This window comes from Neovison vison, chromosome 4, assembly GCF_020171115.1.
Source record: "Neovison vison isolate M4711 chromosome 4, ASM_NN_V1, whole genome shotgun sequence".
NCBI classification, from domain to species: Eukaryota; Metazoa; Chordata; class Mammalia; order Carnivora; family Mustelidae; genus Neogale; species Neogale vison.
Genome location: NC_058094.1, coordinates 165,322,394 through 165,348,197, shown reverse-complemented (window position 1 = coordinate 165,348,197; position 25,804 = coordinate 165,322,394). Strand labels below are relative to the sequence as shown.

General features: G+C 39.6%; 1 protein-coding gene across 2 annotated transcripts in view; it reads right to left on the bottom strand.

The window, feature by feature from the left end:
• Window positions 1-25,804, bottom strand: part of UMAD1 (UBAP1-MVB12-associated (UMA) domain containing 1) — a 222,084-nt gene that overhangs the window by 64,135 nt on the left and 132,145 nt on the right. For both annotated transcript variants that reach the window (XM_044246098.1, XM_044246097.1), the window contains exon 3: window positions 10,464-10,537. In XM_044246098.1, the coding sequence (XP_044102033.1) occupies window positions 10,464-10,537 (74 nt within the window). The remainder of the gene's footprint in view (window positions 1-10,463; window positions 10,538-25,804) is intronic.

The window sequence follows — 25,804 nt, the reverse complement described above, 5'->3', positions numbered from 1 at the left end:
TGATGAGGTACAGAATTCACGATGGCCCTGAGATAAAGGGAATACTAACACCTCAGGAGAAATGAACTATTTTCAATTCATACAAAGGCAATAAGAAACCAGAAGACCTGAGTGGGATTTGACATGGGGAAGACTGTGTCATGTAGTAGACAATGTCTTAGTAATTCCCTCTGAATAAATGTCAGAGTGTATTCCACACAACAGTTTCTCACAGGGTTACTCAGTCAAGCTGAAAAACCATTCAGGGCAGGCAATCTGTGCAGGACTAAGCCAAGGAGATAGAAACACACTCTGGTGGGACCGGCTGGATCTAGTAACGAATCCCCAAACACCTAGGTGAACAAATAGCATGTTCTGGCAATTAGTCTCCAACCAAAACCAGCTTACAAAGTAGGATTATGCAACATGGAGGACTTCAGGAGAAGGAAAGGAAAAGTGAATTGGGGGAAATCGGAGGGGGAGATGAACCATGAGAGACTGTGGACTCAGAAACAAACTGAGCGTTTTAGAAGGGAGGAGGATGGGGGGATGGGTGAGCCTCGTGGTGGGTATTAAGGAGGGCACAGATTGCAGGGAGCACTGGGTATTGTACATAAACAACGGATCTTGGAACACTGCATCAAAAACTAATGATGTATTTTTATGGTGACTAACATAGTAAATTTAAAAAAAAAGAAGCAGGATTATGCAACAGTTCACACACTTCTCGGTTCAGAAGTTCTGAGAAAGTTTTTATGGACTTTTTATTACTATGTAAATGATACCTCAGTCTACTATCACTGTGCTCTCAGGTAGAGTATATGCCCGTCTTTTCTCCTTCTCCAAGTGGCATAAAAAGGCAGAGAAAATATGGGTTGCTATTACTTTAAAAAAAAATTAGGGCTTTTGGCTTTTACATTAGGAGGTTCTAGTACATATACTCTCTATTATATAATGGGCGGTAGAGATGATTTATGAATTCACACCCATAATGATTTCTTAACTAATTTAAAAGGCAATGTGTGAAAGGCATGTTCCTAAGGCTATGACATCCCCAAAGTGGACATTAAACAGTCCTTGAATGGGTGGAAATTAATGTTAATTATTGAACAGGGTAGAGGAACACAAAGATTCATTAAAAAGAAAAAGACACATGTAGGGAACAGTGCCTGCCAGATCTGGAAAGCAATGCAAAAATCAACATGAATTTAGCTGAGCTTCACTACAGTGTAATTGTTTTTTATGTATTCTTACCCTCATAAGCAGCGTCACAACAAGAATCCTCAGTAAGGTACAAAGTGGAATATTCAGAAACTGCCAATGAGACCAAATACCTATCTGCATGCTACTTTTCCATTACAAGAGTCAGATGAACCGTCTCTCAAAAAAAAACAAACTCTAGTTGTGTGAAGACAACATAAATGTGGCTGTGCTTTAATTTAAACTCTGTACGTAGTCACAAGAAGTTACGACTGTAACATGAACCAAAGGAGGAAAAAAATAAGGACCATTTGCTACTAATTAAAAAACAGGGGATTAGAAAAAAGATGGCTATGGGAAATAGAGAACAGTTGTTCTCCCAACATGGACCTCTCACCCTGCTGATTTTGTGGTTTTTAAAACTATAAAAGTGGGATAACTGGAAAAATGACAACAAAATGACTACCAAAATATAAACAGAAGATCCAGTTTACTTTTAAAAATAATATTCTCTAATTTGGAGATTGAAAACTAGATTTGCTAAGCAAAAAGCTAGTATTTCCACATTTGGACTCCTCCGCCTACACATATATCATAAACACACATTGGCTCTAATGCAGCTCCAGCAATGCGGTAACAAGGTTCCAGTTCTCGGATTCTAATTGCAATCAACTGCAATAAATCAGCAGATGAGGCAGGTGGTTAAAGTTGTATAACTTTAACAAACTAAGATTGCTGAAGTTAAATAAATATCATTGTGGTCAATTTAAGCTACCTAGCTTCATCAAGCAGAGCTACAAAAGCAGCAGGTTAGCGGGTTTCTGGCAAGGAATAATTGGTTCTGAGCAACAGACTGTGTACATGAGCAGAAACATTGCGTAAAACTCACATTACTGGCTTCCCCACACCATATGTGCATTTTGGATGGAAACAGGGGCAGCTCTCCTACACCTCACATAGTTTGGCCTTACTGACTAGGATGAATGAACATTATGTTTCAGTGTGCTAGTAAACCCCAGTAGAAACCGGTAAACACTGGAATTATGACCTTTCAATTATAAGTTTTTCCAGTGAAAATGAAATTAGAACAAAGATGGAGTGGTAACAAAAACATACAAAACTGAAGTTACAGAGAAGGTCTTTACAAACTCTGATAAGCAAGCCTCCAATTAATTCATCTTGCCAGTGTTTTGGGTAATCAACGACCTAGGCAAGTTTGACTGTCAAATATAAATGTCAAATGTTTACAGATCTGCAGAAATAGTAAAGTGTTTTAATTGTTCTTTACCAGTGGCCCAAGACAGACGTTATAAGCAAGAACAAGGATATTGGAAGTAGTTTCTGCAGTCTGACAATTTACCAGCAATGGCTGCTGGACCACTCCTTTTTAACAAGCATAAAAGCTTGACTAATCAATGCCTAAAGTCTTCAATACACAGCAGATTCTCACCTTACCGTCCATCACTGCCTCCTCATCACCATCACGGTAGTGATATAAAGGTTGGCATTTGGTGGCACAATCTCAATTCACTTTCCAAAGAGGTCAAGAGCCAGGACTTTTTGGCAAGAAAAAAAAAATCTCAGATCCCGCATCTAACCCACCTACACCTATCTCACTGACTGAGAACTGAACTTGAAGAGAACCTTGGCAACTGGTCCGAGATGATACATTCGGCGAGCAGGGGAGTCCCCCAAAATGTACTTCCTACTATATTGTGCAATAATTCAAATGAAAGTAAGGGAGAAATGCATTCTATAAAATCTTCTTCTCAAAAGGTATCTTGTATAAGGAGGATAAATACATTAAAGAATTAAATCTACCATTTAAATGACATAATCCAACGGTGCTTCATTTCCCAGTAAATCGGAAATTTGAAAAGGTTTTATATTAGGGGAAACAAACAACAAAGATCCTTACACTCATTTGATAAAATTACATTCTCATCAACTAATTATTATAAAGGGAGAAATTAATTAAGTTCAACTAAGTGTCTCAACATCATAGTATAAAGAAAAAAAGCAAGGCTTTTAGACCAATACACATTTAAACTGAAAGCCCACAACATATTTTGTGGGGGAAATATGACTTTATAGCTGATCCAATGACATTGACAGGTTGATCAATGAGAAAAGTTTGGGCCGTGTGATTTCCAATGAGATGTGAAGAATAACCTCCAAGTCACCTCACTCTTCTCCCTGCTGGAAAGGCCCCTGGGTGAGAGGACAGATGTTTTGACAAATCGTGATCAGATGTGGTGCTCTGTGATCAACTCATTAAGGGATCTTAAACCTAAATGAGCCAAGGCAGAAACATCCCAACATATCTCCTAAGGGTCACCCTCAATAATCCGCTCCATTGTTTTTACTGCCATAGGAAATAGTTCTTCTATTAAACAAAATCTGCCCTTGAGTGAATACATCATTTCCTCATCACTGACCTCACTAACATTTAAAATATAAGATACACTCATTACAGACAAATTGGAAAATAAGAACACTGGAAAGAATGAGTTAACCCACACAGCTCTCATCCCAAAGGTAACTACCCTTACTGCTTTTATGGACCCCATCATCTTTTTCTGCACAGTTTTTACAGAGCAACAATATGGTATATACAATTTGGACCTCATATTTTTAACTAAAATTATGAAACCAAGAGTTCTCATATTTGATTGAAAACTAATCATAAATTGCATTTAGGAAAATGGAAAAATAGTCCCTTGAATGAACTGCCATCTTTTTTTTTTTTTTTTCTTTGCATGTAGAACTTCTTGGGGACTGAAAAGATTATTTTCTTAGAATAGAATCCTAGAAGTGGAATTACTGTCAAAATATATTAACGTCTTTATGGCTCTTGATATTTACTGCCAAAATGCTTTCCAAAAATGGTTGTACCAATTTAAACGGCCTTCAATATCAATACCCATTATAGCTGTATTGGGACTATGACTATCTTGTGAGAATAAACAAGTTTCATAATCGTCTTTATAACACCAATACTTTAAATAAATAAACTTAGATGCTATGTTATACTAGAAAATTCCTAAAGCCGAAATCCTGACACCCGGTAGAGGAATGTTCGCCATTCTTAAAACTCTTCTTGAAAATCACTCCCTCTAGTTCCCTTTTCGCTGCACCACAGAACCCCGATTCTTTTCTACGCAGAACCCAGTCTTTATTGAGATCATCTTATTCCCCTTTTAAGAAATGGTAATCAAAGACTTTATTGTATGGAATTCACAAAGCTCAAGGATATTTTCATCCATTTTAATGACTATCTGAAATAAACACAAGGAAATTAATCCCTACAGAGTCTGAAGGCTCCTCCACTCTGTTAAAAGACTTAAGGGAAGTGCAAAAACACATTAGAAGAAAAGTGGACATGTTTCATGAATATGTGCATTCCATGTCTTTCAAAAGAAACAAACAAAAAAATCTTTTGTTTCCTAAATTACTGAAATGTGAATTCCACAGGTAACTCATCTATTTTCAAATACGTGAGTTAAAAAAAACCCCAGTATACTACATTGAGAAATATACCTGAAATGAGCTGAACAAAATCCCCCAAATATTTACTTCACATTCCAGGGATTCTAGTATTCTGCACTTAACAATTTTTAGCAAGCATTTTGTTGTTGCTACCTCAATTACTGTCTGGCAATTACTGTCTATTAAATTTCCTAGCACAAATTGGCTGTATGTTTGTTTGGGTCGTCATTAAGAAATTTATATTAAATATGCAATAAGCTACTTTGGTTAACAGAAGTTGGGGGGATATTAGTGTCACAGTTTATTATTATAAATAATTTTTGTGTCTTCTGTCAGCATAACCACAGTAGTATCTCAATACCACCAGCTGATAATAATCTTTATAAATCCTACTTTGCAGCTATACCATCTGTTAGTTATTATTTTATATGTGTCTCCATATGCATATGTGAATTAGTTGTCACTCAAGACAAATATATAAATAGAATTGTGGTTTTGTGGGGAGATTTTTATTGGCTTGTTTTTGTGTTTTGTTATCTTTAGGCCAGTAAGTGAACTAAATAAACATATTCCTCAGTCTTGGAAACAGAAACTAAATGCAAATTTAAAAATAATTTTTGTAGTACAAATAAATTTAAATTCAATACACACTTAACCTATAAGTATCTACTAAAATCTACTAATAGCCACCAAAATTGGATATAATTAAAGAACCTGAAATTTACATATTCATAGCTCTTGAAATATACCTACAAAACCAAAAAAGAATAGGCCCACCAGTAAATTAGCCGCTAATATGGTTCCAGTTTTCACAATACAAAACACTTGCCATGACTGATGATTTGAAAATAATGACTAATTACCTGCTTACTTGTAATGTTTATTTCCCTCAAAAGAGGAGTTATAATGGCAAAAACTCAAAGTGGGGCCCCTATGAATCTGTGGGTTTACTCCCCTGAGCTGTAAGTAACAGGCTCCTAGACTGGCAGAAGGCAGTAAGTAGCGGCAACATCATTATGACTCATGACCAAAATTCACCCGGAAAGGCAACAAGAAAAAAAGAAAGAACAGAAGGAGATGGATAATCCTCCAAATTAGTTCCAAATTATAACGCTTTCCCCAAGAACTAGAGTCTAATGACTTTCATTTCAGTAAGGCCAAACATAGGCTTAGAGGGGCTCATGCTCTACGTACCGAAAACATGATGAATTCTTTTCTTTTAAAAACTACCAGTTAAAACTACTCGTTAGTAGTTAAAAACTACTCTTTAAACTGACTGAAACACAATGTGAGAGTAACCACATTTGATGATTAGATGGTTCAGTATTTCCTTAAGTTATCCTATTTGAGGTGAGGATGCTCTGGGATCATACAGAGGGAACACCAAGGTAGAAACAGTGGCAACCATTCAAAGTCATCCCTGAGAGTAACCCTAAAATATTTAGGGAGGGGGACTAAAGAAGACAAGTACACTGAGAAATTATGTTTTTCTGAAATGAATGCCATATTACTTTCAGTTCACAAGGTAAAAAGTCCCACTGATAACGTAATACAAATAAATACGCTGCCTTTCATAGTCATCTGTGTAAACCTGTAAAGATATCTCATAATCCACCCTCTGTAAAAATGAACTTATTTGATGTCCAAACCAGTTCTCTTTTTTGCACATTATATTCTGTCTAGATGCTAGAATTTCCATGATGTCGGGTGAGAGCTCTATTTGGAGAGGGAACACATGTTTTAAGTATACTTGGGCTATGAAGTGTAAGGAAAAATATCACAGGCTACTTAAAATATTTTAACGACCATCAAAACTGCAGTGTGGCATAGGCTGAGCCACATTCGTTTCTTAACCCTTTATCATCTATCATTCAGATTCCTGTGTGGAAAGTCAGTTCATACCATGATTTGCCCCGTATTTCTAAAATGTTCTTTTTTCCCCCCAAGTTTTTTTTTTTTTTTTAAATGTTCTTATTGAGGGATTTCATTACGGAACTTCACAGGGATTTATCATACAGGAATTAATTGTGTAAATGCTGAGACAAATTCTTTCATGGTCTGAAGCTCACCTATTGCCTGAGGCCTCTCTACACTCTCCCTCCCTAATGACACCTCTTCCTTCACTGAAATCTCACTTATCTTTGTAGTTACGGAGTTTAAGGAACTTATTTATTCCATTTTATATTACAGTGATTTGTGGTACTTTCTAATTTTTCCATGAATAGATTGCAAATTTCTGCTTCTATAGCTAATTTACCAAGCATATTCTCATTATAAATAATATTTCAACATTTCTAGTACAGCCACTAAAAAAACAGTGGGAATCTTTCCTGCTCGGTACAGTATTTACACTTTCTTAATCAGACATCTATCTTTTAAAAAAAAAATTTACTGATTTATTTGACAGAGAGAGAGCAGAAGCAGCAGGAGTGGGAGAAGCAGGCTCCAGTAAGCAGGGAGCCTGGTGCAGGGCTCAATCCCAGGACCCTGGGATCATGACCTGAGCAGAAGGCTGATGTTTAACTGACTAAGCCACCCAGGCACAGCTATCTTTTTTTTTTTCTAAACTAACTGAAATCATTACACTTTTCCTTGGTAATGTAGTAGGAGTATCAAAAATAATGTAAATTAATAGATTTTTATGGGTACCCCCTAAGAAATAAGAAAGCTTTTTCTTTTCATAGCGGTAAAGGGGTGAGAACTACGTGTTTATAGTGGACGGGGAAAAATAGGATTAGCACACTACTGGGTATTTACCCTAAAGATACAAATGTAGTGATCTGAAGGGGCATGTGCACCCGAACGTTTACAGCAGCAACGTCCACAATAGCCAAACTGTGGAAAGAACCTAGATGTCCGTCAACAGATGAATGGATAAAGATGTGGTATATATATACAATGGAATACTATGCAACCATCAAAAGAAATGAAATCGTGCCTTTTGCAATGACGTGGATGAAACTAGAGGGTATTATGCTGAGCGAAATAAGTCAATTAGAGAAAGACAATATCATATGATCTCCCTGATATGAAGAATTTGAGAGGCAATGTTGGGGGCTTGGGGGGTACGGAAGGAAAAAAATGAAACAAGATGGGATTGGGAGGGAGAGAAACCATAAGAGACTCTTAATTTCACAAAACAAACTGGGGGTTGCTGGGGGTAGGGGAGTAGGGAGAGGGTGGTTGGGTTATGGACATCGGTGAGGGTATGTGCTATGGTGAGTGCTGTGAAGTGTGTAAGCCTGATGATTCACAGACCTGTACCCCTGGGGCTAATAATACATTATATGTTAATAAAAAATAAAATAAAATAAAAATAGGATTAAATGAAGAGACTCCCAAGACCGCATTTGTAGAAGACTGCTTATCTGTTCATTTATCCATCCCAGAATTATTGACAGGGCATCTCTATCACACCACATGCATCTGACAGGATATTAGTGGCTGAAGCTAGTTCATGAAGCTGTAGGCTCCACCTTCCAGGAACTCACACTTTGGTGAAGTCATAAAGACAACACAAGTAGTACAAGGACACTGGGGCTATCTCTGGCTGGGAGCACAGGGAAGAGTTCACAAAGGAGGTGCCGTTTGGATAGCATTTTGGTTTTAAGGTTTATGCTGCAGGTTTCAAGGTATTTGGGGGGCTGACATCACAAAACCTGCTGCTGGTTTTCAGAAAAGGATCTGGGAAAGAAACTGCTCATCTAAAAGCAGTCTCGTGAGCAGATGAAGACCTCACTGGAGAATGAGAACCAGACTTGGAAGATATTTGTGAGGTAGAATCAATAAGACTTGATAGACTTGATAAAAAGATTGAGGAGAAGGAGTCCAAATGACATGCTGAGGCCTTTAACTTGGCAGACGGATGGTGACATTACAGGAAATCCTGATTATCACTAACACGTATTTATTGAGCACCTCCCACATACCAGACACTTTTCTAGGCCCAGAGAGCCTGTTTTTGTTCTAGTCATGGAGGCAGATAGTAAACAAATGAGTAATCTGAGAATAAACTTGATGGAAGAAATAAAACAGGTTTATGTGACAGTGACCAGGGGAAGAGACACTTTAGCTGAGGCAGCCATGAAAAGTGACATTTGAAAGAAGACCTGAATGACCCTCCGGTGACAAAGGGAGAGCAAATGCAAAGGCTGAGGTGGGAAGGAGCTTAACGTGACCAAGGGACAGAACGGGAGGTGGAGTTAGGCCTCGGGGTGTGGAGAGAAAGGAGACGGGAGAGCATTTATTCTAGTTACTGTGGGCAACAGGCAGGTTTTCAGCCAAGGAATGATGTGATCTCATTCATATTTCGGTCTTCTCCTGTGTGGAGAATGGATTTAAGGGAGAAGGACAGGGCTGAGGATGGTGACTTAGTCTAGGGTTCTACCAGTGCCGGTGCGGAGATGGGGGCAGATTCCAGATATAGAGGAACCGGACAGGGCTTAGGGATGGGCTCTGTGTGGAATGTGAGGAAGAGAGGAGTCGGGACACCTGAGGGTAAACAATTATATACAATTTGATTCTAAACAACTCTATAGAAGGTGTGGTGCTGTTACAGAGAAGGTGTGGAAACCTGAGCAGAGAGAACCTTCAGGGCTTTGGCGCTGGGAATCAACCAGTCTTCTTCTGTTATGTAATGGCTGAACTGCCTGGAAGCTTGTCTGTGAAATGGCATGTGGGCAGTTGGGTACAGTCCAGAGGTCAGGGGAGAGGTCTCATGGAGATGTACTTGGGGAGTCCTTAGCCTCTTCCCAGAACTTAAAACTATGAGACGGGATAAGATTCATCTCGACTGATCATGACTGTATTCATCCATTCATTTAACAAACTTTTCAACAGCCTATTCTGCGCTAGGCTTTAGGGCTCCAGTGATAAACAAAATAGGACAGGTCCCTGACCTCTCTCTAGTTGTATGCAGCGGTACCCTCTCTGTGCTACAAGACGAATACAAGTAGGGGTGTGTCACCATGGAGAAAGTTCCAAAATTCATGGGTATCTCTTGTATCACCTAATAATTAATGTTCCCCCCCAAATCTTAAAAATGATTGTTTTAGTGATTAAATGATGTTAGTATGTTTCTATATAGTATGTGGAAGTATGTGAATTACATTTTTAAAAAAAATTTTTTAATATATATATTTTTAAGATTTTATTTATTTATTTGACAGAGATCGCAAGTAGGCAGAGAGGCAGGCAGAAAGAGAGGTGGAAGTAGGCTCCCTGCTGAGCAGAAAGCCTGATGCAGGGCTCGATCCCAGGACCCCGGGATCACGACCTGAGCCGAAGGCAGAGGCTTTAACCCACTGAGCCACCCAGGTGCCCCTGTGAATTACATTTTGAAGCACCCACAAGAAAGAAATCATTTCTCACGTGGAAAAGAACAAATGTTCTAGTCCTTCTACCAAATAATGTCAAGGAGTATACTTTGATGCTGGAAACAGGAATACAGTTCTGAATAGGTTATTTTCAAACCCTTTTCTATAGCTTCATATATTATCTATTTACTCCAATGTATTAGAAAATGGCCACTCAAAAATAGTTCAAACGTTTTAACTTAAGTGCTCTTTTCCTCTTTTTTCAACTGGAAGTTTCCATTTCCAGCATTAGGAAAAGCTTAGCCCTGGCGAAACCACTCCCTCTACTGCCGCCTGACTTCCAGCAGATCACCTGCTTTCTTGGTCTTAGGCATCTGTCTACATAAGCAAGAGTGGAAGTTACTATTTATACTAAGATGAATATATAAGCATACTGACTTATTAGCTTCACCCCAAAAAGACTTACTAAGTTTCACTTACCTCCAAAGGTTGGCTGCCTTCGGCCTCTGAAGTTTTACCTTCTGCTGCCTTTCTTTGCTCACCTGTTGTATCTCCTGTGAAGCAAAAAACAAAAACACAACAAAACCTTTACCATATCCTTGAGGCCAAATTGTCTTCTGTTTATTTAAAATATCTTTTGTTCCTGTATGTTTCACATTATGGAAGCAACTACTATTTTCTTTATTACAAAGTAAGTTAATTTCTAAGAATGATCATTTTATACAGGTTCCAGGAATCATATGTACATACACACACACACATACACACACCACCTCAACCCAGATGCTTTAATAGAGGTTTACTCTGAAAAAATTCTTATTTTGTAAATCGAATCATATTTCAAGTAAACTAGGAAAGCTTAGGATTTAAGGAAGACAAGGAAAATTATTTTCAATTTAAAAGTCTTTATAATATGAATAACTCTCCTCCAAATTAGTTTTTTTTTTAACAAGGCTTACTCATTATAAGTGTTTAGTTGTAGGTCTGTAGATTTGCCTCAGAGTAGATATGTATATTTGCATGTAATAGTTAACCAAATGTCAAACAATCTTTACAGAGGGGAGAACAATGAACAAATTCATAAATTAGCCTTTGGTTAATACTTTGACTCCTAAGACTGATGCCTGGGTGGGTTATATCACTAAATGAAGTTGGTAACCACGCTGGTTCCAAGGACATAGGACAGGCACAAACATAGGTAAGTTTAAGCATAATTTAATTAATTAATGGCCCATTTTAATTTATTAACTATCACTAATGATCTGTGATTAACACATGGTAGGTAAAGAAACAATCAGAGGTTGATTTAGTAATTTGTAAACTACACTTCCTGTAAAATTAAGCCAGCTCAGGAATGTCCACAACAGGGAAGATTACAAAATTCATGGATGATGACTTGGCCAACACCAAAGAGTAGGAATTTGTTAATAAGGAAGGCCCTAAGTCCTGATTGGAGATAACAAAGTATGCAAGTCCTGGCTGAGTTTAACTTTTTTTTTTAATGAAACACAGAAGTTTAGCATACCATTGGACATAATCAAGGAAGGGTCTCATTGAAATTTTAAGGAATTAAATAAACCTGTTAAATTCTAAAATCATTTAGAATTATGGGATGCCTTGGTGGCTCAGTTGGTTAAGGGTCTGACTCGTGCTTTTTTGGCTTGGGGCATGATCTCAGGGTTATGAGACTGAGCCCTGTGTCAGGTTCCTGGCCGGTGTGGCTCCTGCTTAAGATACTCTCTCCCCCTCTTCCTCTGACCCTCCCCTGCTCTCTCTAAAATAAATATATAAATCTTTAAAAAATTTTTAAAAAATACAATGCAAGCACATCAATCATTTTCTGCATTTTCTGGCTTATATATAAGCTCTGTTCTCAGCTACGTACAACATTCTTATCGTTGGGCAAGACCTACCACATAATAGGTGTTCAATAAATACTAGCTGAATAAATAAGTGAACTTATTAAATGGTATGTCATAAAAGCTGCATTTGAGCATACAGTTGATGTCCTTCTAAAACATATTTGTTAAACTTAAAAGGCAACTATATTAAGTACCACTAAGGTGTATTTATTCTTGGGATCCATGATCGTGGCATGACTTCTTACATTTTAAAAGCAGTTAATGATTATTTATAATGAAAAAAAAAATCAAACCAAGGCAACAGCATCAGGAACTCTTAGGTTAGGTCTATAGGATAATAAAGTTAATAACTGTTCAAGTGAAAAATTTACACAAAACTACTCCTGTAACCTAGCATGTCAAACTATTTTGACTGATTTTGGAAGTGCTCATTAAAACTGACCATTTATTGGCATAGAGAGCCCGCTTTTCAGAACTCTCTCTTCTCTCTTAAAGTGAGGGACAAGATCATCACCCCCAGCTTACAGCTGGCAAAACCGACACCCAGGGAGTTTGGTTGGGTTGGCTAACAGCCTGAGGCCAGAGCAGCCAAAGGAGCCCAGGTAATGCAAGTCTCTATACCCTGAGGTCAGAGTGCCTTTAACGACTCATGCCCAATGCTCGCATCACAATACAAGGTCATTTACTCAAGAGTTTTATCTTCTCAAGTGATTATTGCTCTATCCCATAGCCTCACAAACACTGTACTTGGCTAAAATCGTTCAACACCAAGTCAGCGCTTACTTTGCCATTTTCTGACTTCAAGCTGTGTGTCTGTATGAAGCTTTCTCCATTTCTCCCTATTGCTTGAATAACCAGAAAAGGTTATCAGCTGGTGTTCCTGACATCACACAACACATCTGCCTGGAAGCGATTGTAGAGTCACTATTTACTGAAATGCCATGTCTGGCGATGACTCAGATAGGACAATAACTGATTACAAGGAAAAATGCCATCTGCGAGATTATTCTCTATAAACAAAGGCACAAAATGAAAACTGCATAAATCACAAACAGAAAATAACAGGTCACAATCAAATATAATTTTTGAAGGTTTTTTTCCTTCCCACCGAAGAATTTTTTTATCTTGAGAAACATTAGTTACTTTCTCCAATTTTTTATAATCCACACAAAAGGTAGGTACTTCAACAATTCAGCACATGTGACAAAAGTGAAATAAGGTACTTTAGTTCTCAAAATGATCATTAACTCTGATTTTGTATACTGGACAGATTAAAAATTCTCATTCGTGAATCAGCTGTTTAAAAAGAAGAATAGAACCCCCAGGGGCAGAGACACTCAGTGACTTGCCCCAAGTCTTCCAGGTAGAAGGCAGTCACAGTGGGAGCACAACCTAGTCTTCTGACATCTCTGGGACTCTCTGGTCTGGTGGAAGGTTCCAGTAGATGTGGGCTAAGGTGGTGGAATCAAGTCTGAATTAGAGAACGGTGAAGAGAAGGGCCCAAGGATCCAAAAGGGAGCTCTGAATGCCGGATCTTGGATTGGTCCAACCCTCTCAGCACCTACAAGTTCTCTGGACTCCTCTTTTCTTCCATAAACCCCACAGATTATCTGTTCTCTTCCCTTTCCACTGATGATGCCAAATACTTCTGACCAGAGCAAGCCTCTGTCCTTCCTTCCCATCTTTCAAAGAAAAGATGGGAAGGAAGACCCCTTCATACTCTTCCAGAAGTTTGTAAGGCTAGAAACAACTTCACAAAAGGCAACAAACCCATTACATTACAACCATGCAATTTTCTTGGTTTAAAATGAAGTTTTTATTTAGAGTAAATGATAAAGGCTACATATACAGACTAAGGAAGCTCTTTTGGAATGTAAAGAGCTGAAGCAAAAGTCCTCTATATTTTAGATTAAAGATTGGTAAATTTTTTTAATATAGTGCTAGATAGCTAATATTTTAGACTTCATGGGCCCTTCAGTTTCTGTCACAAAATTCTCAATTCTGCCTTTGTGGCTGAGAACAGTAACAAACAATACATAAAACAATGAATGTGGCTGTGTTCCAGTAACATTTATTTTCAAAAACATGTTTCAGGCTGTAGTTTCCAGATTCCTATTTGTTTATTTTATTTTTACTTATTTATTTTTTTTACTAAATAATCACTATGCCCAGTGTGGGGCTCAAACTCATGACTCTGAGATCAAGAGTTGCATGCTCTACTGACTAAGCCAGTCAGGTGCCCCTTCTGATCCCTATTTTAGAGACTCTATGTATTCTGTCTTTTCTAGGATAAAAGGCTGAATTATATTTGAGTTATTTGAGGAAATAAGCAAGGGGTGGTCATTAGGGTATCCTTATGATCCTAATCTATTGGGTGAATTGGGTCAAGGGCAGAGAGGAATAGTGGTGAAGATGAACACTCAGTATAAGAGATAGAGAAAAGGAGAGAAATCCTCAGTGATGGGAAAGGAACTCCAATGCCTATTCGGGTTACCCAGAGGAGACTTTTTGGCAGGAGAGGGGGTAAGGGAATGCCCTCACTCCTTAGGCCTCCTTCAGTGTGGAGAAGTTCTACTAACATTACCCCAGGCCTCTCTCTGTTCCCTAATCCATGGCTTTGTAATTTAGGGGGCCTTGCACATGTGGTTTCACCCCTACTTCTTCCCCTTCTCTTGAGAATGGGAGGACCATAGACAGCACATGGCTCTGTCTGCTCTAACCCTCCATAGGGACCTTCTCCCACCCTGAACAACCTGCCCCAGCCCAGCATTCTGTAACTAGAGGAAGCTCAATCTAATTCTGGGATTCAGAAAGCCATTTGGTCCTTGATGGAAGCCACATTCTTTACTGCTTAATAGGCAGTAAAAATGAGAATCTGGTCTCTATTTGGTTGGGTTTTTTTCCCCCTAATTGATTAAATCTTATCTGGAGAAGAGGGGTGTTACTATTGGAAGGCCCTAGGGTCTAACTGGACTGGGAATGGGCTGATATGGACAGGTCTGGAGCCCACCTAAATATGAAGAGCTGTGAATACAGAAAACGGTTTTATTTCCTTTCACTAAAGAAGAATTACATAGAACTGAATATCTTAGAATGCGGTCTACAAAACACTAGTCTTGAGGGGTTCACGTGGAAAAAAATATGTCTATGGTCAAAAGTATGAGAAAAATCTTCAGAATGTGTTTCCTTCCAGTTGATTTCCAATTCACTTAAACATGTGAAAGGCTCTGAGAAATTCTTCAGTAAAGAAACCTTAGGGGTGCCTGGGTGGGTGGGTCAGCTGCTTAAGCATAAGACTCTTGATTTTAGCTCAGGCCATGATCTCAGGGTGGTAAGATCGAGCCCCGCATTGGGTTCCATGGTGGGTGTAGAACCTGCTTGGGATTTTCTCTCTCTCACTCTCTCTCTCTCTCCTTCTGCCCCTCCCTGTCCTCTCTAAGGAAATAAAGGAAGGGAGGAAGGAAAAACTTTAAAACCCCTTTTCACAATATATTTGACTATGGAGCGTTTTATTCACCTGGTATTCATTAAACATCTTCCAGAGGTCTATGAACACGCTGTGAGAAATGCTGATAGAATATTTCTGAAGTTAAAAATTGATTATAAAATATATCATTCTTACTTGATTCTTCAGAAGACCCTCAAAATTGTCCCATTTGTTATTCAGCTTTCAAACATTCATTTTCCACAGTGCTAATCTACACTTATTTTCTTTTGGCGATCGTTTCACAACTCCCTGTCAATTCACTCAATGGCATTTGGGACAAACTAGCAGTATGTGACTGCATTCTACACATAATTCTGATTCCAGAACAGGTGATAATCCATGGAGGAGAACAGGGGAGCCAGCACCTTGAAGACACAGGAGAAAGCCCCAGTGATCAGAAATATCTCCCCCACATATTCCACAAATTAGAGATTCATTAGGGTTAATGAGCTCCTCTTTTAAAATGCAAATACCCTCTGGGAGTGTTTGCTTATTAGTCATTCACCAAGTGAAGTAGTGGAAAGAACAGTGGAATGACCAGTCCATTAACTCCTTTTCATTCTTTAGTCACACACTCATTATACAAGGTGGCCTGGCACTGTGGCAAGGGAATGGCTCTGGAATCTGACAGAACTCGGCTCAAATCCTTTACCAAATCCATGACCTTGGGCAAGGTACTTAACTTCTCAGAGCCTCAATTTCCTCATCAGAAAAATGGGAATAATGAGACATAATAAGGCTGCTATGAAGACTGAATGAGAAAACATGTTAAATGCTAACGGCGGGGAAGAACGGGGTGGAGTTCCGGCAAGATCAAGGTTTCATCCTTAGTGCTGATTCCATCCACCTTCCTGCCCTGGTCACCGGGCTGTTGTTGCCTGTACCCTCCCAAAGGAGAAAGGACAGGAGAGGCCCTCGCGTGTCATCTCATTTAGTGCTCTTGGCAGTGTTGTGAGGTAGGCTTTATTTTATTTACGTAAGAATGGCAGGCCTGCTGTTGGAGTCCAAATCCGCTGACAATGCCAAATCATTACATAATCTCATGCTGCTTCTCATTACTTATCAAAACTTGAGTTATCCAACTCAGCTTAATACACTTTACATTGGGGTCTCTTCCAGTTCTGATTAGTTTTCCCTTCCACAGTTTCCCGTACTATCCATTTTACTCCCCGTTTTCCACTGTAATGAAGAAAGGAAGAAGAGACAAAAAGCAAAAGTACTAATTGCTGAAGACATGTCCTGTCCAGGAGCCCACTGCTGTCAGGTCAGAATTCTGAAGACAATTGTTATAACCCCATGAGAAAATGAGCCAAGAGGAACAGCTAAGCCATGGAGGGAGGAATGAAGTTAGCAAACAAAAATGGGAAAAGGTTCAAGCTGACTAGGGATGAAAGAAAAACAAATTAAAATGACACCAAGACTATCTTAGATTAGTAACCCCCAAATTATCACACCCAGATTCACTAAGGATGGACTACAACGAACACAATGGCATCATTCTAACAATGAGGTGAACTCTTACTTGATAGACATCTGCTGATTTGACTGAGGTGGGTGTGGTGAGAGGGGTGGAGAAGAAAGTTCTATATACACACTTACCAAGGGCTTATTAAAAAGGAATTATAAACGAATGTTAAAATATGAAAAAAAATCTACTTTTTATATTAGTGTGGATCTTAACTTTAATACATATTGATATACAACTTTTAGGTAGACATCATGTTAGATTTTAATTTTCTGACTGCTGTTAAAATCGCACAGCTAAAATCTCGCTTACTTCTTTAAAAGCTTACGGGCTGTGGAGGGAGACAAACCATAAGAGACTCTTAATCTCAGGAAACAAACTGAGGGTTGCGGGGGGAGGGATAGGGTGGCTGGGTGATGGACATCGAGGAGGTGTGTGCTATGATGAGTGCTGTGAATTGTGTAAGACTGATGATTCACAGACCTGTACCCCTGAAACAAGTAATACATTATATATTAAAAAAAAAAAAGAAAGAAAGAAAGAAAGAAAAGAAAAGAAAAAGCTTAGGGGCACATGAACAGTGAAAACACATTTACTCAGGAAAGTAGGAATATCAGCAAATCCAAATGAGGTCAGACCCACTGATCAGTCTTACTGGCCCGCTCTTAATTAACTTGTCCTAGGAGTCCATGGATGTCTTTAGGTCTGAGTATTGTTACTTTGTAGCTAGGGGTAATAATTTTTCTGGAAGATCTTAAAGCAACCAAAAACATCCATTCAGCTTTAACACTATGAGCTTCAATGCTTTAAACCTAGGCATTCTTACTTTTGGACTGGAAGATGAGAAACACAAAAGGACCCCCCCCCAGATTAATTTTGTACACTGTTGCATTACGCTGTACAAATCTTCTTCAAAGGATTTTTGTTACTATCTATCCTAAATCAGAGTAAATTTATATACTGTGAGAGTACATTCGGCTCACATTCCTGACTCTGGATCCCAAAATGCTGGGGAAAGAAAGCTTCGTAAAGGGCCGCTCTGAGCCTCCATGGACAACAGCTTCTATAGGCTCTATGAAAACAAACAGCGCTGACACAAAAAGGATTTTCAGTGTGTATGGCTTGAAGCCAAACTTTGTAAAGAGAAAAGAGTAGGCTCACTCTCCTAGGTTATCTGGTATCCTGAGACACAGACTCAAACGTGCTGCCTGTTGTGGGTAAAATGATGGCATCGACCTATCACTAATAATGCAGCCTTGTGGGGAGAGATATGGACATCATATCACTCACCATTGGGAGTGTCATTTACTTTCCAACCAACAGAATAAACTTGTGAAGTTACTGGTTGGTGTCAAGAGTTCTGCTCAGTCAGTTTTCAACATAGAAAAACAAGTGATCCCATGAAATCAAAAGGGTATTTCAAACATAGCATCGGTTGGTCCAATCAGAGATATTAGGTGCGTAAGCTTCTCTTGCACTTGAACCTGAGTTCTTCGATTGGTTTAAAAAAAAGGGGGGGGTTAGTGTAGTAGAAAACTGCAAAGAAAATCTCTAGCAGAAATGAGCACAGTATATGAAATATAAGTTTCAACGTAAACTGGCGCAATCCTATCCCCACCCTTGCGTCATTTACATCTTCCTAGAAGGGATTTCAACGGAGCAAAAGTCAGTCACAAAAACTGGCTGTAGAAATGAGCCAAAACCTAAAAATTATGGGCGTGCCCAATCACTTAAGGAATAGAAATTTGTATGGAGCACTCTGAAAAGGTGGCCAGCGATGACAAAACCAAACTTCCTTACCACAGTTTTGCCTCCACTCCACCCACAACTCCTTTCATTTTTTTTTTAAGTATGTCATTAGTATTACTTTTAATGGCAGTCAAATATTAAACACACTCTTGTGTTACCCAGACATTTGAAGAGAATATTTCTGAAAACACATCAACATTATTTGAAGAAAAGTTGATATTTAAAAAAAAAAAAAAATCGGGGCGCCTGGGTGGCTCAGTGGGTTAAGCCGCTGCCTTCGGCTCAGGTCATGATCTCGGGGTCCTGGGATCGAGTCCCGCATCGGGCTCTCTGCTCAGCAGGGAGCCTGCTTCCTCCTCCTTCTCTCTCTACCTGCCTCTCTGCCTACTTGTAATCTCTCTCTGTCAAATAAATAAATAAAATCTTAAAAAAAAAAAAAATGAATCCCCTGCAAATCACAGATCACAATCAGAAGCAAAGCCACACACAGCAGATATGATAGGGGGCGCGATCTGATAACTTAATCAAGACAAGGAGTTTGATTTCAAAATGCTGAAGAACCTGGTTGGTTTTACTGAAGATGTCACACTTGTTGTTTGGTCATACGGCATAAATGTATAAAATTACCGTCCCAAGGGCTGCAATACACTGTGTCATATTTAAAATGTTCACTTAAGAAAAAGATAAGTGGTCCCTTTAAGAATTCAGGTAAACCTAGATACCACCAGGCTAAGGGAGGAAGTCCTAACCTGTTCACTGGCCCCAGACTGAAGCAGACAGACAGCAACAGTGAATTGCCACTTAGTATACTGAGGAAGAAAACACCTTGAATAAAAAAGGGCCCAGATCAAAGTTTAAGGTTGCAAACTCGGGCCTGGCCATCCTTTGTTACATTTATAAAACTTTTAGCTGGGCTACAATATATAGACAGAGAGGGCAAGAAAGTGTGTCACGGGATAGCCTGGGATGATAAGTGTGTCACGGGATAGCCTGGGATGATCACGCGCCAAAGGAAGGCAGGGGCTGAAAGTGGCGGGGAGCAGAGCCTTCAAATGCAGAAACAGAGGAAAATTCTGAGACCTTTCCCTGCCACTGGGGCAGTACATCTCACATTTCAGTGTGCGTGAGAATCACCAGGAATGCAAATTCTTGAGTCTCACAAGACATTTAGTCTTGTGAACTCTGGTGAAGCACCTCAAAAGTTTTAACAAGGATTCCATGAGATTCTAATGCAGCTGATTCATGAACAACACTTTGAAAAACACCGAAGCCGACTTAGATAACCTCACATGGCTGGCAGATTACCATCTGCCTAATTTCTGGAATGACTGCCCCCTTTTCTTCCCTCTTTCCTTCCCTCCCACATTGTTTAAATAGTTAAGAGTCCCTATCTTTGTGTTAAGGTTGGGGCTCAATAAGATAAGTTCCTCCAAGAACTGAAAGCAGGGTCTTGAAGAAATATCTGTATGTCCATGTTTAGAACAACAGCATTCACACACAAGAGCCAAAAGGTGGAAGCAACCCAAGTGTCCATCAACAGACGAACAGATCAGCAAAATGTGACACATGCAAACACTGGAACATTACTGAGCCTTAAAAGGAAGGGAATTCTGATGCACGCTACAACACGAGTGAACCTTGGAGACATTATGCTAAGTGAGTTAAGTCAGTCCTAGAAAGACAAATACTTTTTGATTCCATTTAAATGAGGTGCCTAGAATAGTCAAATTCATAGAGACAAAGTAGAATGGAGGCTGCCAGGGCAGGAAGGGAGAGGGGAATGGAAAGATGTTCAATTGGTATTAGACTCTGAGTTTTGAAAAGCAGGGTTTATGCGTCTTTTACCACCATTAGTTATAAAACATTAAAATTTTTTTTATTAATATATAATGTATTATTTGCCCCAGGGGTACAGGTCTGTGAATCATCAGGCTTACACACTTCACAGCACTCACCATAGCACATACCCTCCCCAATGTCTATAACTCAACCACCCTCTCCATCCCCCCCTCCCCCCCATAAAACATTTTTAAAACATTTATTTTAGAGAGTGACAGAGAAAGAGCACAAGCTGGGGGAAGGGATGGAAAGAGAGAGGGACAGACGGTCAAACAGACTCCCCTCTGAGCAAGGAGACTAATGTGGGGCTCCATCTCATGAGCATGAGATCATGACCTGAGCTAAAAACAAGAATCAGATGCTCAACTGACTGAGCCACCCAGGCTCCCAAATATAAACCATTTTTAAAATAAGATGGTCATCCTCTATTTAGAACAATAAAATGGTGGAAGCTAAAATAGGTCTACTATTGGCTAATACTGTATTTTACAATTTATTATAGTTTCATTATAATAAGTGTTTTCATATACATTAGTCTTTATTTCATCTTCTTGTTCTTTTAATAAATACACATATTTAAAGAAAAAAGGAAAAATCATGTGAAGGAAATTGTGTGTTTTCTGTCCCTCTGCCCCAGAACTGGTTACGGTTCCATAAGGAGCCGGGCTATAAGAAATAGTCTGACCAGCTGCCCAGTTACAATGCATTGCTTTAAAAAAAAAAAAAAAAAGAACCAATGTTCGGAGAGCACACTTTGGCTACTCCATGTAAGTACAATAAGATCATTTCTGTTGACATGATCTGCAAGCTTGTATGTCCTTACATCACCAGGAAACATGGTGGTAGTGATAGTAAATATCAATATACTAATAAATCTCAAATGCTGGTTATAAAAATGGAAATTTTGGAATAACTTGAATCAAGAAATCTAAGCTATAAATCACTGGCTAAACACATGAAACAATGACAGAGTACGCAACTTCACAGTTAATATGCATATCCTTTAATGATCCGAAGCAAAATACCTCAACTTCCTTTAGGGAAGAGGCATTTTTCAATCACCTTAAACCATGATGTCACTAGGATGAGGAGGGGGGTTGCAGACAATAGAATCCAGGTGTTTAGGGGATGAGATTCAATATCAACAAATCCCCTATAACATGCCCACTGCTGGCCTGTGCTTTTCGACCTAAATCCCACTTGTGGGATTGATGGAGTTAATGGAAGGAAGAAAGAGTAACAGGGTAGAAGGCAGAGGACAAATCAGACTTTAAGAGCCTGCCACTGGCTCCTAGACTAAATCCTAGTCTAAGAACTGGAACAGGGACCTCCAGAGCTCCAAATAGGTTGACAGCACAAAACCAGCATGGTCAAAAGGCAAAAAAGCCCATTAAGAATGAAGAATCACCATGATTCTTCATGAGCAGTGGGCTTGGCTGAACCGTAGGAGAATCTGCTTCATTACAGCGCAAAAAGTGACAATGAGAAGAGCAAGAACCATTCTGTGCCTGAGATGTTCCTCAACCCAGACCTCACCTCAACCAGTTAATATGTATTCAGTCTTTACATCTCAGCTTCAGCCTCCCAAACCTATGCCCCTTCAGTGCTCCCACGTGTTCTTCTCCAAAGCGCTTCCCACAGTCGCAGTCATTTAATTGTACATACTCTCTTGTTTAGTTAGCTGTTGTTCCCACTAGACTGTTCCACCAAGGCAGTGATGTGTTTATTTTATTGGCCACAATATTCGTGGCATCTAGTACAGTGGCTGGTACCAAGTATGCACATGGCAGACCCTGACATAATGGCTGTTTTCTTTCTTTCTTTTGTAGCAGAGAGGCAGGCGGGGATGGGGGGCGGGGAGCAGGTTCCCTGTTGAGCAGAGAGCCTGATGCGGGGATCGATCCCAGGACCCTGAGACCATGACCTGAGCTGAAGGCAGAGGTTTAACCCACCGAGCCACCCAGGCACCCCATAATGGCTGTTTTCTGACCGAAGCATCAGTGCCAACATGGCACTGACAAAAGGCCAGTGGCAGATAGCCTGAGACAAATACATTTCTGATGAAACTATGGAGCAAATAAAGGAAGCTGAAGAGGATGCACCATGACTGGTAAAAAGAAAGTTTATTCATAGCAGTGAGAACTGGGTGAAAGGTAGAACAAAAGGCTTAAGCAGAGATCAATACGCACAGCTCTAATGTAAAGTTTGGACAGGACTTCAGCAATAAGGAAGGATGAGGTAGACCAGCTGTAAAATACTTGCAAACACTTCCCAGCAGTTTGTTAAGGGTAGAACAAGGACAAAGAGTCAGTAGTGACTTTGAAGCCAGAGAAGAGGTTTTACTGGGTTCTGTGTAGCTACAGTTAGTTTGAGATAATGGCATGAAATAGAAGTGGTAGTTGGGATGCCAAAAGAATTCTGATAAAATATTTTTATTTATCTTAGTGTACTTAATGCTGTTTTTAAGTTTTTCCCACTGATGTGTATTTAATAAATTTTAAAATACTTTAAGAAAAAAAAAGTCCTCCCCCAAATTAAAACAAAAACATAGTGTCACATTAGAATACACACTAACAGGGGCGCCTGGGTGGCTCAGTGGGTTAAGCCGCTGCCTTCGGCTCGGGTCATGATCTCAGGGTCCTGGGATCGAGTCCCACATCGGGCTCTCTGCTCAGCAGGGAGCCTGCTTCCTCCTCTCTCTACCTGCCTCTCTGCCTACTTGTAATCTCTCTCTGTCAAATAAATAAAATCTTTAAAAAAAAGAAAAAGAATACACACTAACATTTTTGTGGCATAAAATGTCTCTCAAAACAGTTGCAATGTTAAAAAAAAAAAAAGCAACCTACAGTTCTTTCAGTTTGTAAAGAAGAAATCACTTGTTTCAAGACCAGTTAAACAGTAAAACCATTTGCCATTTTAAAGTTATGAAAACTGCGTATGGTTTATGTGCTTACATTTCTAATTTATTTCTACCTAATTCCACAGTATTGCTCAGTTTCATAAATCTGATATTCTTGAAATCAGAGTTCATTTATTAAGTACTCACTATATACTTATATCTTCATGACTCAGTGATTTCAAATAAATTCAGTAGTCTTCTAGGGGCGGGTTTAGCAAAATTAGGATTCATCTGGACATGCGCCTAATTGCACCACATTAAAAAAAAGAAGGTCCAATCTCAAAGAGCTTCCCTTTTTTCTTTTTTCTTTAAGGCTTAAAGGACTAGGAAAAGGAACATATTAACCAACCAGCTCTGTTATGCAAAGCCATCCCAGAGTAGTTGCTTCATTCCAATCAACTTGTCTCAATCAAATTCCTTCTCTTCTCCCACTCACCTACGCCATCCGCCTCCAGACTTTTTAAAAGCAAACTTCCCTCCTGAGACTAACAGATTCTCTCTCTTCACCAGACATCAGCCCTCATAAGAGGCAAGGGTCCTGGAAACCAGAGCACGGGGCAATCCCCATCGAAGAGGAAGAGCACGAAGTAGCTTCCCACTAAGGCTTCCTGAGGAGGAAACTACGGAATGCTTCTCTGTAGAGTGCCAACTGGTCTGTAGGCCATGCGTCTACTTACGCATGACAGGGCAAAAGACATTGGAAAGGAAACTATAAAGAATATGGTTTTTTAAGCCTGATTCCGAGATAATAGCAAATAGTGGACTTAGTAAGAAGTTTGTCAGACAGGGAGGCCCCGTATATAGAAGGAGTAGGATAAAGAGCTGGAGAACTTGGGTTGGTTTAGGCCGAGTTCTCAGAACAGTAAATGGACCCATATTCAAACATCAGTAGACAGCAGAAACGTTCTATGGTCTGAATGTGTCCCCTCAAAATTCATATTTTGAAATCCTAACCCCCAAAGATGATGATACTAGGAGGTGGGGACTTCGGGAGGTGCTTGGGTCACAATGGTAGAGCCCTCAGGAATGGGGTTAGTGGCTTATACAAGTGCCTTATGCAAGAGACCTTACACATATAAGTATACACAAAAGTGCCTTATACAAGAGACCCCACAGAGGTCCCTAGCCCCTTTCACCATGTGAGCACAGGACAAGCAGACACCTGCTCTGAATCAGGGAAAGGGCCCTCACCAGAAAGTGACGGTGCCGGCTGGTGCCTTGATCTTGGACTCTCTAGCTTTCAGCATCCTGACCAGTAAACTTTTGTTCTTTATAAACTACCCAATCTGGTATTTTGTTATAGCAGTTCGAAGGGACTAAGACACATTCCAAGGTTAAAATAAATAAATTAGTTGGGACATATCTGTCATTTCTGATTATCCAAATAACTGTTTCCTTATCAGACTGATGAGCTAGTATTTTTATTTCCCAATATCTATGGGCAGAACACTTTTTTTTTTTTTAAGTCAGTCAGCCGGCCTAGCTATCCATCAACCTATGCATCCACCCATATCGTTCTTCATCTTTCTCTCCCCTCCTGAGGAATTGAGTCCCAACAAGTAGGCAGTGGCAGGACTTCACGACCCAACTAAGGAGGGGAAGATGTGGGGGAGGTGGTGGCAGCAATGGCCTGGTTTAGGCTACTGGAATACAGCAGGGTGAAGATGGGCCTGGTTCATCTCATAGTGCCAGAGTGCTCCAAGAGTGAGGAGGACGGTTTGAAGGGGCCCCCTTGGGGTGCCTGGGTGGCTCAATCGGTTAAGCATCTGCCTTCTTCTCAGGTCATGATCCCAGGGTCCTGGGATTGAGCCCTACATTAAGCCCCACATCAGGCTCCTTGCTCTGTGGGGAGCCTGCTTCTCCCTCTGCCTGCTACTTCCCTTGCTTGGGCCCTCTATCACTCTGTCAAATAGGTAAGTAAAATCTTTGGGGGGAAAAAAAAAAAGGAAATTAAGGAGCTCCCTCTGGGCAAGTCTGGGACATTTTAAATATCAAAATGAATAATGGTAATAACAGATTACAATCCATTAAAAATATCCATAAATGATAAAATAATTTTTAATATCCATGCACCCATGCTGATATAAATAAAAGAGTGACTAAATAAAAAAGAAAAGAAGGGAGCCTTTCCTTGCAGTGGAATGCCAACTGATGAATGCAGAAGGAACCAAGGAATTAGAGAAATCACCATTTGGCAACTATCAGAGTAATAATTAATTCAGCCAAGAAGCATAGATAGATGCTAGAACTAGTTGGTGGGAGACTGATAAGAAACAAAATATTACATAGTCCAAAACCACCATCCACCACATACTGATCATAAAGAGAGAATGAGTAATTTTACAGTAGAGAAATCTGGTAGACATGGCTTTAAGTAAGTGATCACAGTTAACAATCTGCAGTAATGTAACAAATAGGAACTATGCACTCCTATATCAGATGCAATGAGAAGAACATGTAGCTTCTGTGATATTCCTAATAAAAATACACCACCTAAATCTAATTTCAGGGACATATAGC